Raw genomic sequence first — 18,915 nt, 5'->3', positions numbered from 1 at the left:
CCATTTGTGCAGCCTGCAGTGGGACGATTGTGTTGTCCCGCTGTCTCGATCCTTAGCAAAGCAGGACTCTGGGGCATTTGAATATAGACTTTCTGCTGTTGGACCATGACCTGTGGGAAAAGAACTTGTGCAGGCGCCCCCTTCCATTTTCCTGCACGCAATCCTGGCGGGGCTGTAAACAACCCTTCAATCTCCACTCAGAAGGGGGTTGTGTCTAACTGAAATCCTTCAGCCAGATTAGACAAGGCTTACGGAGCGGTCAGATGGAGTCCCACCTGGACCCGCAGGGCTTGGGCTTGGAGAGGAGGGGCTGCCAAACCAAACAGAAACCAGCCAGGATTTCATCTTGCACAAAAGCGTTTGGGGGCCGCTGTGCATCTCTTCCCTTCCCCATTAACACATCATTGGGACGACATTATTTTTTCCCCTCCCACGGGGATAATAGCCAGCAAGTTGGTCTTTCCAAGTGGCTGAACGTCATAATTTGACATGTGCCGGCTAATCCTCTTACTCCATCCTTTATGTAATGCCAGGGGATTGCTTGGGGAGCAGGCGAAGCCTTATATCTCCCCCCCCCCTTCCTGGAAGCTGTGCTTGCTTTAACCTCAGAAAGTTTGGCCTTGGGTTGGTTCTTGATATGTGCTGCCCCTAACTTTTGACGGGGCAACAAGAGATTAACAGTCCGTCCCAATAAAGATGGCGTTTGAACTCTGCACTGACCAGATAAAGTAAGGCAGTTGTCGTGGAGGGATATCCAATTTATTGCATAAAATGATAAGGCTGTGCATGACGGGAGAAGGAATTGAAGAGAAGAAATTGCAAGCCGTAATATTTCTTCACCCCGCGACCCAACGAGAAGCAACTGGAGTTGCAGCTTCAGAAGCCAAACATTCCTTACTCTTAAGCAGGAATATTATCCTTTTCTTCCAACACAGACCCTTTTGTTAGGGTCTCATTTGTATAAATTTCCTTATTCCAAATTTCTGATCTAACTCGGCTTGAACATTTAAATTTCTCCAGTGCCCAGCAGAGGGTGCTGGTTATATTCTCTTGGTGAATGTATCCAAATCCCCATAGCAGAATGAGGACAACAGCTTCACAAGAGATTGGAAGAACTGAGCAGAAGTGCCTGAAATGTCTCCTTGCATCTCCTTTCCCCCGTCTCCGTGCAGTAATATGAATCTCATGCAGCCAACATTTATTTTTCCTCGCAGATTTTGGGGCTGGAAGTTTGATAGAGAGAAGCATTTGCATGCTTGAGATGAAAGATGGTGGGTGTCTAACAAAGTGCACTCTAACCTCAGGATGGGAGAGAGACTTTCTGCTGCCCACCAGGCCATGGCTTTTCCACCTGCCTTGGCACCCCCGCCCTCCCCCCCCCAAATCCCTGGGAGTCTTTCCCAGACCATGACTTTGAGAATAGCAGAAGCAAGGGAGAAGGGGAGTTCAGGGATATTTTTAAAGAACAGTTTTATAAGTTGTGTGTCTTTGTTTCTCCATCTGATCCTTTTACATGGTCTTCTAGGTTTTGTGGTATTTTATGCATTGTAGCTTGCCATTATTTTTATTGATTATAGTTTAGCAATTCTTTATTGTAATTGATAAGTGCAAACTGTTTATTATTTGCTGGTATTATTTTACCTTCAGGTAGGTAGCCGTGTTGGTCTGATGCAGTTGAAATAAATAAAAAAATTGTCCAGTAGCACCTTAGAGACCAACTAAGTTTGTTCTGGGTATAAGCTTTCGTGTGCATGCACACTTCTTCAGATACACACAATGTTTACTATTACATTCTAATGGATAATTGAATGTTGCTTTATTTGATATAAGTTGTTTATTTTAAAGTTATTGTCACTTTTTTGTATTGGATCAGATTGTTATTACGTGTCTGATCTTTGCTGTCTTATTTTGCTGTCTCTTCATCTTGTAAGCTGCCTTGTGTATAGTAATAGAGAAAGGCGGTACACAAATTGAAAATGAAATGAAATTTTCATGGCACTCTCAAAGAACTGGCACATAGGTTACTCTAGTGCTTGAGACTGAAATTGGTAAAATCGCCATCATTCAAAGGCACATGCTGCTCAGATCCTGAAGGTAGCATATAGTCATCCCATCTAGCAGCCATTGATAGCTTTATTATCTCTGAATTTATATAATCCCCCTTTTAAATCCTACCAGTAAGAATGTAAGGGGTCCATTGGTTACATAGAAGCTGCCTTGGACCAAGTCTTCCCATGGACATCTAGGTGGGCCCTGTGTGAACAGGATGCTGGACTAGGTGGTCCATTGGCCTGACCCAGCTCCCAGGCTGCTTCAAACCTGTTGGGAACGATCATAGATGTTTGGTTTCCCTCATCTCCTGATGAACAGCCCTGTGCTTTGAAACCTGTTGGAATTGGAACGTTATGATTTGAATTAATACACCCATCTCCTGTGCCTGCTGGGTTTTCCATTTTATTCCTCTTTCGCTCAGCCCATTCCCAGAGTAACATATTCTGCAGCTTGTCCCTGGTGTTGGGATGTGGGTCCTGGGACTGAGGCATGACTTTTAAAAAATAATTTTAAAAATCCTAATCAGTGGCTATTGGATCAGAGTATTGAAGGACACAGCCTCATCCTCAAGTAACCAGCCTTTCTTTAGAGGTCTGGCTGCAGCAAGACAGATCTGTACGCTGCACTGCCTTGGTTCTGCTGCCTCCTTGAGGCATTTTCTTTTGCAGCAGCAAGAGATGGGGCGCTGAGCAGGCCGAACCATCTGTCCAACCCTCCTCTGGCGGCCTTTATCGGTGTGCCCTTACGCGTGAAATCATGCGACTGCACGTTTCTGAGGCATGCCTTTGGGGGGGAAAGTGATTAGGCTTAATATATTGGCCCCATCTTCCTTGCTCGAGATTATCTGTTTTAGGGCATGCTGCGGCTCCAAGGGTTGTTTATATAAAAACAAAACCCAATCCTTTGATCCTTTAGCCAGATGTAAGTACCATCTAATCATTTGGGCCAGGATTACGGACTTTGGACATCTTGGTTTGTTTTGGGGCTCTTAAAAACCAGGTTCTTAAAATAAAAGGAGTTTTTAAATAGTTGGAAGGGGTGTGGGTGTTGGGAGGGGAGGGGAGGGGAAGGAAAGCTAAAATGTTTAACTGCTGCGCAATGTGCAGGGAGCCAGTACTCCAAATTGCAGAGACACAAAGGCAATCACCACCACCTCTGGCTCAAGTGCTGCAAAGTTGCGGGCGGGGAGAGCTGTGGGCAGCTGTGCTGAGCCACATCTGGCCTCGTGGACATTGGTAATGGCCCGGTTGATTTCCATTTATCCATGAGCTGAATCCTTTTGTGCAGGGAGCCTCACTCCTCTCCGTTAGCTTGAGGGGGAATTGTAAGCGAGAAGAGCGAAGGGAAGCCCCACACCCCTCTGGGAGATGGGATGGAGCAAGCTGCCTTTCTTGGGGCCTGTTTTTTATTTAGCTCTTGTCTGTGCAGCTGGGGCTGCTTTTTGAAGACAGTTGGGTCCTTTGATGGGGTTTCCTCAGCCCTGTTCTGCAGATAAGCTGTTTTGATTTATGCAAGCATCCCTGTTCCCAGATGCTGTCATTCAGAATGGAGTCTTCTTTCCCATTGGAATAGCTGGATTAGATCTCCGCAAAGCCTGTTTTCAGTGTGTGTAAAAGCGTCTAATTTATGCGAATCCAGCTCTTTAAAGCCCTTGAAATGGCAGTGCCGTGTGGCACCAGCGGAGAGCTCGCTTTGCCACCTTGTAAATTCAACTGCTTGATGTCCCTGAGAAAGAGGCAGAGGTGTAGCTGGGGGGGCGGGGCGGGGGGCACTGGGTGGCACACTGTGGGGGTGGCACTTACCGCAGGGCCTGCAGCATGCCCAAGCCAAGTGTCTCTCCTGCCTAGCTACACTGCTGGAAAAGAGGCGGCTGGAATGCGACCAACCCACTTTGCAAAATGCGCCGTTGGGGCCACCTGAGAATGCTGGAGGCGACAGCCTCTTATCGGAAGCCGCAGCCCTTTTGAACACTGGCTGCCTTTGTGGGGGCCATGTCGAGAGGCAGCCAAATAAGGGCACCTTCCAAAAGGTGCACATCAGAGGAAGGTTTTAACAAATCTGTCTCCCTTGAGTTTCCTTTGTCAGGTGTGTAAACCTGACTAGTACCACACTGCCATCTGTTCCCTAGCTTCATAGGGAAAGCTGGGCCAAGAGAGATTAATGTTGCATATGTGCCATAGTGGCGTAAGCTCCTGCTTTGGTCTTGCAGCAGGAAGATCTGCCACCAATAAGCAGTGTTTGAAATTAGCCAGGAGCCAGGCACATTTTGCTCCTGGCCTTTGACCACTTGCGACCCAAGTGAAAATGCCAGGATGGCGCCTAACATCGCCATCATCTGTTTTCACACACTAATACCCCATCCTGTAGAATTCTAGTGCAGGAACCTGTTTCCCTATATGTAGTTGTTGGACGACCACTCCCATCACCCCTGGCCATTGTGCCATGCTCTCTGGACCAGTCAGGAGTCCAGCTACACTTGGAAGGCCACAGCCCCCTCCCCATTCTAAATTATCTGTGTTTACCGCTTTGCTGTATTTTGAATTGTTTTCATTTGTTTTTAAACAGTACGCCACCTTGATATTACTTTTGCTCAGAAAGGCAAGATGTACTTAAGCAAGTACTATGCTGCTTTTCCTTGTATTTTAAACTTCTTTTCAGGCTTTATTTTAATCATTGTATTTTTGCTCTTTAAATATGAATTACAAGCCATTTGCAAGCCAGTCACGGTGCTGAGGTGGGATTGACCTTCACAAATTCCCATATTTAGGCTCACAGGCTGCCAGTGTTATAAACCAGCCAGGTGCATTTTGCTACTCACGCAGGTCCAATTGTGACCACATGGAGACTTCCGGATGCCAGGTTGGCGACTGGGGAAAGCAAAATATCACTTAGAGAAGGATCTGAAATACTTTCCTTGAAGCTTGATTTTGTTTTATTTGATGTTTTAATGTCTTGTAAGCCACTTTCAGATTTGTCCTTTAAAATATAGCGCTATAAAAACAAAACTAAATGAATAACAACAACAACAACAACAACAACAACAACAAATCCCACTGCAAAGAAGGTGCCTAGGCATTCCATTGTGGCAACAGTAACCCAGGTTTAAGCTGCCATTTGGTGATAAGATTATATATCTGAGTTTCTAACACTGCAGGCTGCTACAGAACGTGCTGCTCTTTCTCCCTTGCTCCTTCCTTGCAAACTACTTTGCTGGGCAGTGAATACAGCCTGCCCCTATGGAACTGGGTGCAAGAATGGCATGGCTGGCTACTGGTAAAAACAGTTGGCTACCAAACTCAGTCAAAAGTTGCAGAGAATTCCCCACCCCTTTACAGGGAAGTGCACTTGAAGAGGCTTATGCAGCCTGAATGTTAAAACCTCGTGAAGAGTGAAAATGAAGGCAGCGAGATTCCTCCCAATTGATGAGACTGTCTCTGTCTTTTTAGGTACGTCAGCGACCGGCCCAGCTGCTGTGGTCGAGAATGGCGACCATGGAATAGAAGGCACCAGGAAAGGTAAGATTTTAATGGCCCTTGATGATGTAAGGGAAATATTGGAACCACATGGGCTTCTTCCCTCCTATCAAAAAACCCCCAGTCTGTTAGCCATAGCTGCTGAACAGTACACAAGGCAACCTTTAATACGAACAGGTATCTCACAAAAATGTATGGCACCATCAAACATCTAAGGGGAACCTAGATTATATCCCAAGAATTAAAACATTTGGAACTGTAAGGTACATGAACCAAATTCTGCATAGAGGTTAATGTTGCCCCCATATGTCACACCCCTGCACAGTTCAAAAGTTGTTATCAATATAATCTAGGTGAATCCTGATGGTGCCAAATGTGTTTTGGCTTGAGCAGTCTTCAGTGGCATTCTTTCCAAAAGAAGCAATGCTTTCTGCATGAGTCCCGGAGAGCAGTGGCAGTTAATGCATTAATGCTGCAGTAGCCTTTTCAGACACAATAATCTAAATTGATCTGTTTGTTGAGCCATATCTCCAAGATTGTAGCGGCATAAAAGAGTCCAATTATATACAATCTCAAGCCTTATTTTTTCCTGAAACCTGCAGCTCCTATCTTTGGAAGTGAGTGAGATATATACCTTATTCATTAGTTATATTAAAAAGTTCACTTGCCGCTTCACTTCTTGTGCTTTTGTTTAGTAGTCAGTGAAGAGGGTCTCTCTCTTTTTGGTTTGAGGTCTTCCCTCCTAGTCATTGCCCAGGGACCTAAGATTAGGGCTTTTTTGTGTTTTTTAAGCACAGGATTATATCTTTCCAGGAGCTCATTACTTGATGTAACCTTTTCCTTTTGCTGCAAAATGTTGTGTTTGTCTTGTCCTGTTGCTAGCATTTTGTGAAAGACATTTCTGACCCTAATAGGAGCCCCACCATCCATTAAGTTCTTCCTCTTCCCCTCCCACCAAACTGCTGTTCTGCTTCAGAACAACTTTTGTAAATCATTTTAGAAAATGCCATTGAGCATGAAGATGTTTCCAGGAGGCATCTTGTGGGCCTCACTGCCTCCGATCGCTGAGAGGTGTTGGGTTCAAACTGGCTTCTAGTGCCCCATTAAGAAGGATGCTTTTAAAATGTAACTCAGGCTGAACTCAGGGTTGCTTCTGTGCTGTTGGGTCACTTCCATCTCTGCCCCCACTCCGCTGCAAATTGGGAGAGTGCCTCTTCAGTGTGCAAGGAAGGGCCTCCCTTAGAAACAGCAGATGCTGTTCACCTGGGTGTGATTATGGCCTCTTAAATATGTTTGTGATCTGGAAGATGGGTATTCAGGCAACGTGCACATCCATGCCCTCTTTAACATTTTGGCTTGTCTAGTGGTTCTTTTTTCCATTATTTATTTTAAGGATTGATTTATTCCAACATATTTATGCTGCCTCACAGCGCAAAGCCCTGCCAATGTGGGTCACACAAGACAGTTAAAACAGAGCACCATTCTTTAAATATATGTAGTGCAATCCAGTTCTAAAAATGAAAAAGCAGCTGTTTAAAAGACAAGATTAGGCCCAGTTTATTCCAGGTGTGCACTCCTGCTTCAGAACTCAAGTATCTTGCGGGTTCAGATCTAGTGATGCTGGCTGGAGCTGATAAGAATTGTAGCCCAGCAACATCTCACGGGCATATCAGCTACCTCTCTAGTCTTCCACCAACTAGTTGTGGATGACAACTAGATGACTTCAAAGGCAGAGAGAGGCATGGAGGAAAACGCTAACAATGGCTTACTTAGCATTACAGTGGTTGGACTAGATGACCCTTGGGATCCCTTCCAACTCTACAATTCTGCGATTCTATGGCTTATGTTTCTACCTCCAGTGTCAGAGGCACTATGTCTCTGAATATCTGTAGCTGGGATTTGCAAGTGAGGAGAGCCTGATTCCTCCTTGAGGGCTTCCTGTAGGCATCTGGCCGGTCACTGTGAGAACAGGATTCTGGACTAGGTGGGCTGTTGGCTTGTTCCGGCTGCAGGGCGCCTCTCACATTCCTATTGGGCTTTCCCAGCCTGGTGCCCTCCATATGTTTTTAACCACTCGCATCAACTCCAGCCAGCACCGATGGAAGTTATAGACTAGCAATATCAGGAGGCCATCGGGCTGGGGAAGGCTGCGCTAGATTGCCCATTGGAAAATTGGCTAGTGGCCTACTAGGGGAAAACCATCTACTTCATGCCCACCTGATACATTACATGCAGAAACATTGGACCCTGAGGATCATTGTTGCCTATGAACCTTCCACTATTGGCTACCCAGAATAGCAACTTCCCTCTGCAATGCATTCATATCTCTTGACTTCACAGACTTGTAATTATACATTGTGATGAAATCCTTGTAGTCTCTGTGGCTTTCCTCTGTTTCCCCAATTTTTCACACCGTCAACTTTTTCATGGAAGCCTTTTGCACTCGCTTATATGAACAGCGCCTGAGCTGGTCTCAAAGCCAAGTAGGAGCCCATAGTGTGTGACTGGACCGAGGAGTACCTTGAGGGGTTGGGTGAGCGACCCACTTCCGATCACATTGAACTCTTCAGGCAGGAACAAGAAGGGTAAAGCTGAACTGGCGATAAATGCAAGGATGAAGGTCCGGCTGGTGCAAACTGTCCATCCCCTGTTTACCAGCTGCTGCCCTTGTTCTGCTCATATAATTCATGCACACAGCTGCCTAAAAGTCTTCTCTCCAACCCACCCCAGTCTACAGAGCGTCCCGTGTGCCCCCTGCCCATCTCCAGCAGTTGATGGGCAACCTGTGGCCTTCCAGAGATGCTGTTGGACTCTAGTTCCCATCATCCCCAGCCAGTGATTAAGGATGATGGAAGTTGTAGTCTAGAAACATCTGGAGGACCACAGGTTTCCAATCCCTGATTTGTGCTTCCTTGCTTCATAGGGGTGTTGAGGTGTGGCTATAAATCATGGGCCTCACATTTTGTATGTCTCTGTGTGTGTTGAGGGAGGGCTGCTTATGGTGTCCCGTGTACCTGCTGATGGTGGGTGGTAGCATCTCAGTCCTGCAAAGCTGCATTATTCCAAGCACAGTGAGAGCTCCTGGATGTATTGTGTGTGGTGCTGATGGAAGGCCCCCCTTGCAAGCTCTGGATTCTTTTCCCGCCTTGCACAGCAGGGCAGAGACCCAAGCATTGAGAAGTTCAGGCAAGGAGAGATATTAATTTACAGTTTGTTTATTTTAACGGTTTGCACAATACCCACCGTTTGAAAACACACAAAAAGAAACAAAAATTAAAACACATTAAATCTATCTGCAGAGCTAGCAAGGTAGCAGTATCTAACAAGGCTACCTTGGAAAAGCTTGCCTTGAATGAAAAGAAAACATCTTAAGGAGGTGCCTAAAATAACAGATTGTTGGCGCCATCCTAATTTTAGGAAAGGTGATTGCAGAGCTTTCAAGGTTGCATGCGCAGGGAAAGATGCACAGGCGCTTAAGAGTAAAAATAAGGAAAATACAGCTTTTCTTTGGCTTTGAGTAAATATTTTTAAAATCCTGGCAGCCTGCTGGGTTGCTTTTGCAGCCTTACAATGGCTTGGCATGCGCTACATAAATCATTCTCTGCAGATTGGAGGGAATGGCTGCAGAGGTTGGAGGTGAGTAGTGAAAAGGGAGATATTTTTCTTGAGGCAAATATCTGCCTGGGGCATCTTAAGGGACCAAGATCGTTCAGAAGATGGTATAGGCGTGGCTCCCCTTTCTGCAGTCGTATTTGCTGTCTGTGTTAGTCTACAGCAGAAATAAGGGGAGGGAGACAGATGTTTGCAGTTGCCCTCATCATGTCGGAACTGATGCATTGAGACTACCCACACAGGAATCAGGAGTAACTAGGCTGCATGGTTTGTCTAGCTGCATAAATTGGCTCAGGGCCCAAAATGGGTGGCTTGTGGAGAAATAGAGTAGGTCAAGCCACCTGGGACTCAAGACCCCTTTGGGATGGCAGGATCATGTCTTAAATCAGCCTTTGCCAAGCTGGAGATCTCCAAATGTTGCTGGATTCCCAATTCCCATTAGTCCTAGCCAACATGCCCAATGGTTAGGGATGGTAGGAGCTGGAATCCCCAAACTTCTGGAGGGCACCAAGTTGGCAAAGACCACTTTATAGAACTGCAGAAAGCCCATTTTAAAAACACAATTTTAAACCCCTTTTGGTATCATGCATTATGGGACACAGGTGGCGCTGTGGGTTAAACCACAGAGCCTAGGGCTTGCCGATCAGAAGGTCGCCGGTTCGAATCCCCGCAAGGGGGTGAGCTCCCGTTGCTCGGTCCCAGCTCCTGTCAACCTAGCAGTTGGAAAGCACGTCAAAGTGAAAGTAGATAAATAGGTACCGCTACAGCGGGAAGGTAAACGGCGTTTCCATGCGCTGCTCTGGTTTCGCCAGAAGCGGCTTTGTCATGCTGGCCACATGAGTCACTCGGAAGCTGTACGCTGGCTCCCTCAGCCAATAACACGAGATGAGCGCCGCAACCCCAGAGTCGGTCACGACTGCACCTAATGGTCAAGGGTCCCTTTACCTTTTTACCATGCATTATGGTAGAAGAATCATAGACTCATGGAGTTGGAAGGGACCCTGATGACCATCTACTCCAACCCCCTACAATGCGAGGAACGCAGTGTGTCTGTGAGGGTGTGTTTGCAGCGTGGGGTTCAGGCTCAGTGGAAGAAACCCAGTCTAGGAAGGGCAAGAGGAGCTCCAGCACCCTGTGGAGCATGCCAGCTGTGGACTGTGTGTGTGTTGAGTTGTGACATTGCTGTAGGGACACTCTTCCAATCGTTTGTCTTATGTGGCCTTCAGGAATGATTCCCGGCACGTTGTCTTGGGTGCTGGTGGTAGGGACGACCAGGTTTCTTAACTGCAAACATCCAGGTTCAGTTCCAGAACACAAGATGATTGAATGTCCTGAGACTCGGAAAATGCTGGGCATTGCTTGTGTTTCCGGGTCTCTTGAAAGTGCTGCTGCCTCGGTTTCCTTTGTGCACATGAAGCAGTGTTTGGTGGTTGGGTGGGAGTGAAGACTGGGTGCTGACTGTTCCAGCACAAGACCTATTGAAATAAGTGAATGGGTGCTGCATATTCAGTCAGGCCTGATTTTTTTATTTCTTATTTTTGCTTGACGTGGCTAGCTCAGTTGGCCAGAGCAGTGGTGCTGATAATGCCAAGCTTGCAGGTTTGCTCCCCCTACGGGACAGCTGCATATTCCTGCTATTGCAGGGGGTTGGACTAGATGATCCTTGGCGTACCTTCCAATTCTACAATTCTATGAATAGTGCTGTTCTTTGCATCCTAGCAAGGTCCTATTAGCTGCATAGGTCCCTTGCAAACCCAGGCTCCCTTCAAAGGCAAACTTTTCTGCTCAAGGTCGCAGGGTCTGCAGCCTTAATGCATAGACAGAGCCATACCCAAACTCATCGACTCCCAGCAGTATTTTTAGGAATCTCCCCCTGCCCTGCCCTGTGACATGACCAGAGAGGGGCTCCCAACTTACTGCTGCATGATGTTTCGTACTTTTGACTGGCTGCTTCCTTTCCACACAACAAGCATGACTCTCTCTCTGTCTCTCTCTTGCAAAAGAAAGCTCCCCTGCTTGTCTCCAGTCTGGCTGCTCTCAGTATTATATTGCTTGATGTGCAGTTTACTGCATTAATGTTCATGTTTACTAATGACTTAATGCTTTTATGCCCCCCCCCCATTTTCCTTCTCCCCCATCACGTTCCTCCCTCCCCTTTCTATCTTTCTTTTTCCTTCCTAGAAGCCTAGACCCTGGGCACTACCACCAACAGGAGACCAGTGCGTGCTTTTCTTCCCGTCATTTACACTTCTTTTTTAAAAAATTACAAAAAAGCTGCCACCCAAACACTCTCCACATTTTGCAGAGCTCTTCGTTTACCTATGCGGAGTTCTTTGAGGCTGAAGAAACAACGCGGGGTGTAGATCGGCTGCTGTCCTGCCATATGCCAGCGGCACCCTGGTCCTCCTCCTCTTCTTCCTCCTCTCCTCCTCCTCCTCCTCCCCCCTATCTCTGCTCAGCAGCGCTCATTGAGACCTTCCTTTGTTGTAAGCACAGGTGGTGCATGGCAGCTGTTGAAAGGGCACTTTATTAACTTTGATTTTCTCTTTTTATGATTTCACATTCTTTAAATTTAATCATTGGTTCTTTTTCCTTTTGCTACCCCCCCCAAGCCCCCACCCATGTATGTGTTTCTTTTCTTTTCTTCTTACAACCAGCAGGGCTTGCCTTCCAGAGTTCATCCACAGTATTGCAGGGCTTAGGGTCTTTAGCTTAGATTGACAGCCGCATTTCTTTGCCCTTCACTTGCTCCACCCCTTCATCCCCCTCCTCCCAAGTTCCCTGGTGCCTTTCCATATAAGGAATTTGATTTTACTGTTGTCTCCCCCCCCCCAAAAAAACTTTCTTTGATTTGAAATCAGCAGGGTTCCCCCTCCCCCTACTTTTAAAATGACTTTGAACAGGAATTATGCCCAAAAAATCGCATTGGATGAGACCTTAAAACACACACAGAAGAAATAAACATTGCTAAATAATTTTTTCAAGAGTGGAGCTGTCGCACGTCTACTCTCAGAGCTTGAGTAACCTTGATCGCATTCTGCTGTTCACATCAAACTCGGAGCCGGCAGACGGGTTCTGCTTTCATGAAAGTTTAATGCGTGTTGAAGTCTTACCTTTGCGCTAAGACTTTGCTCGGATGCAAATTCTTGTTTGCCTTCCCTGTCAGAAAACCAAGGTAGGCATAGACTGACAGGAGGGGAGGGGACGATGGAGCAAGCACCACGGAGCCAGACATCAGACATGTCAAAACCGCTAATGAAATAATTATCTGACAAGGCCGCAGCCAGAGTGGGAAGGAGCTGTTGTCTCTTTGAACTCCTCCTGATCTGTCTGTAGGTTTAGCTTGTCACTTGCAATCTCCCTGGCTGTCCCCTCTCGGATATAAATTGGCCCCTTTGCATGGAGAAAGCAGTAACAAAATTTGTAACAAGGCCTAAATTTGGGCTCCCTTTATGCCTCCAGGCTAGCAGATGGATAAAACTTTCCTTAAGCATAGCTGACTTATGTTCTTGCTGCCTTATTGGCTACTTAAAAATTGATGTACCGTATACGTTCCTGAGCACCATTGAGCCCAGCTGTGATGCCCCTGCATGCATCTGGATGCTGAAGAATACCCTGGCTCCAAACCGGCTTGTGTCCGTATTAGAGATGCATGAAATAGAGTAAGCATGAAAAAATAGTGAGCAAAGCAGAGACTCTGTTTGAAATACAGAGCATATTGCCAACACCCAACTCACAATTAACCATATGCAGAGGGCCAGAAAGGTCCAGAGTTTCTGTGCAAGAGGTGCATTACTTTGGTAGACAACATTTAGAGAGCTCTGGGAAAGGAGGATAGTGGCTGACATTAGAAGAAGAGTTTGGATTTGATATCCCACTTTATCACTACCCGAAGGAGTCTCAAAGCGGCCAACATTCTCCTTTCCCTTCCTCCCCCACAACAAACACTCTGTGAGGTGAGTGGGGCTGAGAGACTTCAAAGAAGTGTGACTAGCCCAAGGTCACCCAGCAGCTGCATGGGGAGGAGCGGAGACGCAAACCCGGTTCCCCAGATTACGAGTCTACCGCTCCTAACCACTACACCACACTGTAGAAGAGCGAGTGACTTTGCCCAAGGCTTTCAGTTGTAGCTAAGATGGTGTTTCAAGATGGGGCAAATTCCAGCCTGCACCCCTGGCCAGTTGAGAGTCTTTCACTTGGCTGGGCTGCCAATGTTGCCCTTGACCCAACATGTTTTATTTATGTGTGTACAGATATACGCGGCCCAAGCAAATCCAGCTTTCTGTTCTCACAGTGGCAAGCCAATTGCCTAGTGGGGAAGTCCGCAGTCAGCAGCAGCCCCCATGTGCAATTCCCAGTTGGTTGCATTGAACCCCATATGGTTCTCTGCTCATTGTCATGCCTTCATAGGAGCATTCCCTTCATTGTCTTGGTGGCTGTCGCTGGGCGAGTCGTCTTAGAAGAGTGCAATAGGGATGCCTGCCCAAGTATAGCCCACTGGGGTAGGCTAGTCGTGCTACTGATGATGATAGACCAGCCAAGAAAGGCTCATCCCTTCACAGGTGGTCCAATGCAGCCCACCCCACATTCCCCCCTCACGTCGTTCCAATTTAACATCCTTGCACTGCTAATTGAAGTCCCCAGGAGATCTCCAAACCCCCCCCCCCCCGTCCGTCGTGCAGCATAGCTTAGGACCTGGTGTGATCCCTGCATACTCTGGGCATGCATCCCAAAGAGGGTTGCTTTTGAACTTTTCCAAGAGAATATCCCACCAAGAGGGGAAGCATGTTGGAATGAAGGGGCCTTTCATCCTCCTTGCTTAGTTTGTTTAAGGAAACGGGAGTGTGTTGCTTTGACCTGACATTCACTCACAGCCTCATTAGTTGGAAGCTAGCTATTCCACGGTGCCAGCTCGTTCTGAGCATCCAAACACTCACTGCTCTTTGTTAGCCTTGCCTTAGGGAGTGTCGGCATGCTGAGGCCCTTTGCAATCGCATCTCTCCCCTTACCTGTAAGATGGTCTCTCCCGTAGAACTCCATGGGGTCCCACTAGATCATCCAGCCTCTCCTCCCGGTATACCTGTAGCATCCTCTGTAGATTGGGGTGGGGTGGGGAGAATCTGGTCTCTGTATTCAGGAGGTGCTAAAAGCTGAATTAATGTAGTTCTTTTGGTTCTGTGGATTTGTTAGAGGAGGTGGTATTTGGGAGTCAGGAAACAGGCAGGGATCAATCACGCCCAGGAAGAAGCAGTGATCACTGCCCACGGAGGCCTCTCTCATCTTCACTCATTTCACTCTCCTAAGTGGTTAATCATGACGAATCTGTCCTAAGGATTTTGGCCCCTAGAGTGAAAATCTGGCTTTGTGGCTGACGAGCAGAGAAGTCTTGCAGGCACTTACAAAACTCTTGGATACTGTGACTTTCCATTTTCCCCTTGGCAAAAAGAAATATTTCCAGCGAAGTGTGAAAGAAAATGCACTTGGAGCAAATGGAACTTGAGGTGAAAATGGAGACTTGGGGCTGCAAGAAGCCACTTGCGCTCCAGTTGAGTGGCTCTCTGGGCCTCCTTTTGGGAGCTGCTGACTGGAGGAGGCCCATTAGAGTACAGTAGTTCAAGGGTTAGGGCCATGCAAGCTTTCTCCTTCCCTTGATGCAGGAAAGATGTGCCTGGACTCATAATTGGGCAACGTCTGCAACCTAGGCCCCTACAAATACTTTTAAAGATCTTCCAAATAAACCAGAAGCATTTTTCAGCTCTGTCTTTTTTAGCCAGTGGTGCATTGGCCTAACAAACACATTTTGCCAAAGCAGGCAGTCCAGGTTTTTCGCCAAAGCAGGATTGGCACCTATCGTGGCCAACCAGCCACCACGAGGCTGAGGGTAACTGGGGCAACCATTCCTGCAAACATCAAGCAGCTAGACTGGTGACTCCATCACAAGCCATTCTACTCACTTCTTAGCAGGACCAAAGTGAAACTCCTTGAGTTTCTTCTTTCTCCGTGATTCCACCTCCCACCCTTCCTTTCTTTTTATGCTTGTTTTATATTCAGTTTCTGTGCATATTTCGGTTCATCTCTCCTCTTTTCAGTTTGCCAAATTTGCTCGGGTAAAGCCGATACTTTGGCATAGAGTGCAGTGCATGATTTTCACCACTGGTGGGTGGTTGGGTGATTCTGCTGAGGAACAAAGATTTTTATGTGCTTCTGTTGTAGTAATGTAACACGTATGTTGGACTGAGAAAATCCGAATGCTTGAGCCTGGGCTTTTTAATTCCTCTGCCTTTCTGCATATGCTCCAATCATTAATAGAACACGCCCAAGTGCACTTCTCAAATCTCCAGGCCTGTTTCTTTATTTTAAAAACAGGCCCTCATGATTTGTTGCTCGGTTGCCTGCAATAATTATAGGAAGCTTCTAGAAATATTTCCTAAGTCAACTCATGTCTCTCAAGTCTTGTATGCAATCCTGTATACTGATCCTGTACCTCTTTGCTGAATAAACTACTAATAAAGCTTGTGTGCTAACCTCTTACCCGTCTCTCTCGCTTGGTGGAAATGTTCTTGTCATGGATTTAAAAAAAAACTTCTATTTAGTTTCAAATTCTTCCAGATTTCTCTTGATTGTAGTACTCGGGCAAATCTTGGGTTTAAATGTGTTCTGACACTTTTTGTTGGTAGTATTGGATAGATGATTAAGGTCAGGGCCTCTGAAATGTGGGTCTACTGAACCTCACTGTACAAAGGCATTTTCCTTACTCTCAAAGGAAAGCAAAACTTAAAGCAGGCAACACAGAGGCGACAAGATTTTGACAGGAACACTTCTTGATTTAGGAAACTTGTGTGTAGGACAATACAAAGTTAGCTGTTTCCCCCAGTGAATGTTGACTTCCCTAGCTAATATAATGTAATTTTATTCCTGCATTGCAGAGGGTTGTACTATATAATCCTTGGGGTCCCTTCCAACTCTACAATTCTGTGATTCTCTCTTCCTGGTTGTGCTAAGATGGGTCGGCACACTGTTGCCTTGTTTGCTCAGGGCACAAGTGTTTTGCAGAAGTTTTTACACCTCCACAGCCCTTTGCTCATTTCCCAGTGCCCTCTTTGAAAACTCATGCACACTCAAGAGCAGGCATAGGCAAACTTGGCCCTCCAGATGTCTTGGGACTACAACTCCCATGATCCCTAGCTAAGAGGACCAGTGGTCAGGGATGATGGGAATTGTATTCTAAAAAATCTGGAGGGCCGAAGTTTGGGGATGCCTGGTCCACTCTGACTTGCTGCTGCTCTCCAGGGGCCTCTCCCAGCCATTTCTGCTGATACCTGGGATTGAACTAGAAACATTTTACATGCAATAATAATTTAATAGTAATTTTATTTTACCCCACCCATCTGACTGGGTTGCCGCAGCCACTCTGGGGATCTGCTCTACCTCTGAGCTATCTCTCTTCCCCATGGAATCTTTGTGTGTGTGTGTGTGTGTGTGTGTGTGTGTGTGTGTGTACGTACGTACGTACGTGTGTATGTGCATGTACACTTCACACCTTACCCTTCCTTTGGACCCTGGTGCAGCTGAGAGAACAAAAAAAGAGGGGCAGAGCCCTGTGATCCCCACTCTGAGCTCTTAGGAGGGGAGGATGAGATTAATAGATGCAAATGTTTCTTTGGCATCTTGAAAGGCAACTTTTGGCCAGGCTTCAGAGGCCAAGTGTTTGGCTCACAAAACAAGCAGGGAGAGAGTTGCCTCAGATTAAGCAGCTAGAGAAATCTTGCCACAGACCCAAAGCAGGTAGTTTGTTATGATAACACCAAAGAAGGAAGCGCATCTGCCAGCGTGAATGGAGGGAAGGGGACCAGGAGCAGGCAGGCTTTCATCTCTTCCAGTGAGCAGCAGGGAGCCTCTTAATAGGAGGCTGATTCCTGGTTTGTGGCAGGGATGTATCAGTGTTGTTTTAAATGAGCACCCTTCCTTTGCTTCAGCTGCGCTGCATCTTCCAGTGTGAACATCACTCTCCTTTACAGTTTGGTGGTGCTGTTTTTCAGTGGGTTTGCTAAATTGTATGCAATTGTAGATCAGCCTTCAGCAACCTGGTGCCCTCCGGAGGTTTTGGGCTAAAGCTCCCATCAGTCCCAGCCAGCCATAGGAGTTGTAGCCCAAAACATCTGGAGAGTTCTGGGTTAATGGAGGCCATGCTAGATTGATTCAGTCAGGTTGAGAACCAAGGCCCTGGTCCAATTTGTTCAGCCGTGCCTTCTGTGGGAGATTTAGCTTGCAAGCCCACCCCATAACCCTTACTCAGCACCATGCTTATCTCTGAACATGTGCAAATCAGCCCAAGTAATGCAGAATGCTTAATGAGAAGGTACTAGTTGACCTTTCCATAGAGTGCAACTTTGGGCATGGGCAGAACCTACAGAGTCCCACCCATAAAGGGAGAGTTGACTGTCCTTGGCTCTCAACATCCCAGGATCAGTAATCAGCTTCAGCAGTGCCGAAGGGAATGGTAATGGCTAGATCCTGTGCAATCCCTAGTTCCCTTCAGAGCCTCATTGATATGTGCATGACCCAAGGCTTGTTGGCAAGATTCTGCTGTAGTTGAAACTTCCTGTACTTCACGGGCATCAGGTCCAGCATTTTGAGGCCTCAGACAGAACATCCACTTGGTGTTATTGCACACTAATTAACATGAGATTTGTCTGTGTAGAAATGCATAGAAAACTGCCTTATATTGAATCAGAAGGGGAAGATGGGGCTTGTCCACCTGGGAAGGGAGCCCATCTAGGAGAAGGAAAACTCTGGTCCTAAACCTCCGCTGCCTTTGGGGATATCTTTGGGAGAAGAAAAAGCTCGGGAGTAAATCCTACACAGATCTGGAGTGGAGGTTGGATGATGCCTTGTATGCCTCCTTCCAGCAACTCCTGCAGCCAAGCTGGTGCCAGACATCTTGCTCTGCTTTCCTTTGGGCCACATCAGGGAGGCCAAGAGGGGGGTGGTCTTGTTGTTTAGGCAGCCCAGGACATCCAGACACACTGCCCAGGCTTGTGCTGCGGGGAGGTCACATCAGTGATGTTAACAGCGGTTTGACTTCACCCCTGGAGGTGCACTCCATTGTTTCTCGAGGCAGTTGGGTGGCAACAACAACAAATTTCCCTAGAGTGCATTGTCTTTCAGCTTGCCTGTTAATGAGATTGGCAAGTTCAGATCCTGTGCTTTGTTTTTTTTTTATAATCTATTTTTATTAATTTTCCAATTAAAACACAATTATATCACATCCATAAACCGAATATTATGCCAAATCATATAAAATTTTGGAGTTCCCATGCTTCAAAAATTGGGGTTTTCTCGCAACTGTCTACTGCCGTCTTTGTTCTAAAGTCCAAATAGTCACTCAAAGTCCATGATAATCCCGATCTTTCGACTGCAATCACTGAAATGTTTTCTTCTTTCATCCAATTTTTCCACCGCTGCTGAAATAAGTATCAAACGAGATTTCCCATATATTCATTCTCTTGTGTGAGTTTTAATCAGTCCGGCCTCCCCATACAGATCCTGTGCTTTGGAAGGGACCCATGGGTCATCTAGTCCAACCCCCTGCAATGCAGGAATCTCAGCTAAAGCGTCCGTGCCAGATGACCATCCAGCCTCTGCTTAAAGACCTCCATGGATGGAGAGTCCACAACCTCCTGAGGCAGACCAAGTTCTTCCTGATGTTAAGTTGGAATCTCTTTTCTTGTAACTTGAAGCCATTGGTTTGAATCTTACCCTCTAAAGCAAGAGAAAA

At 46.6% G+C, this 18,915-nt stretch overlaps 1 protein-coding gene across 25 annotated transcripts in view; it reads left to right on the top strand.

Moving 5' to 3' along the window:
* The window catches only part of LOC118091751 (uncharacterized), a 191,559-nt gene that overhangs the window by 60,541 nt on the left and 112,103 nt on the right, over positions 1-18,915 (top strand). For all 25 annotated transcript variants that reach the window (XM_088653723.1, XM_060281015.2, XM_060281019.2 and 22 more), the window contains exon 4: positions 5,499-5,567. In XM_088653723.1, the coding sequence (XP_088509849.1) occupies positions 5,499-5,567 (69 nt within the window). The remainder of the gene's footprint in view (positions 1-5,498; positions 5,568-18,915) is intronic.

This window comes from Zootoca vivipara, chromosome 11 (genome assembly GCF_965207765.1).
Source record: "Zootoca vivipara chromosome 11, rZooViv2.hap1.1, whole genome shotgun sequence".
NCBI lineage: Eukaryota > Metazoa > Chordata > Lepidosauria > Squamata > Lacertidae > Zootoca > Zootoca vivipara.
The sequence above is the reverse complement of the archived record's forward strand: the minus strand, read 5'-3'. Positions and strand labels throughout refer to the sequence as shown.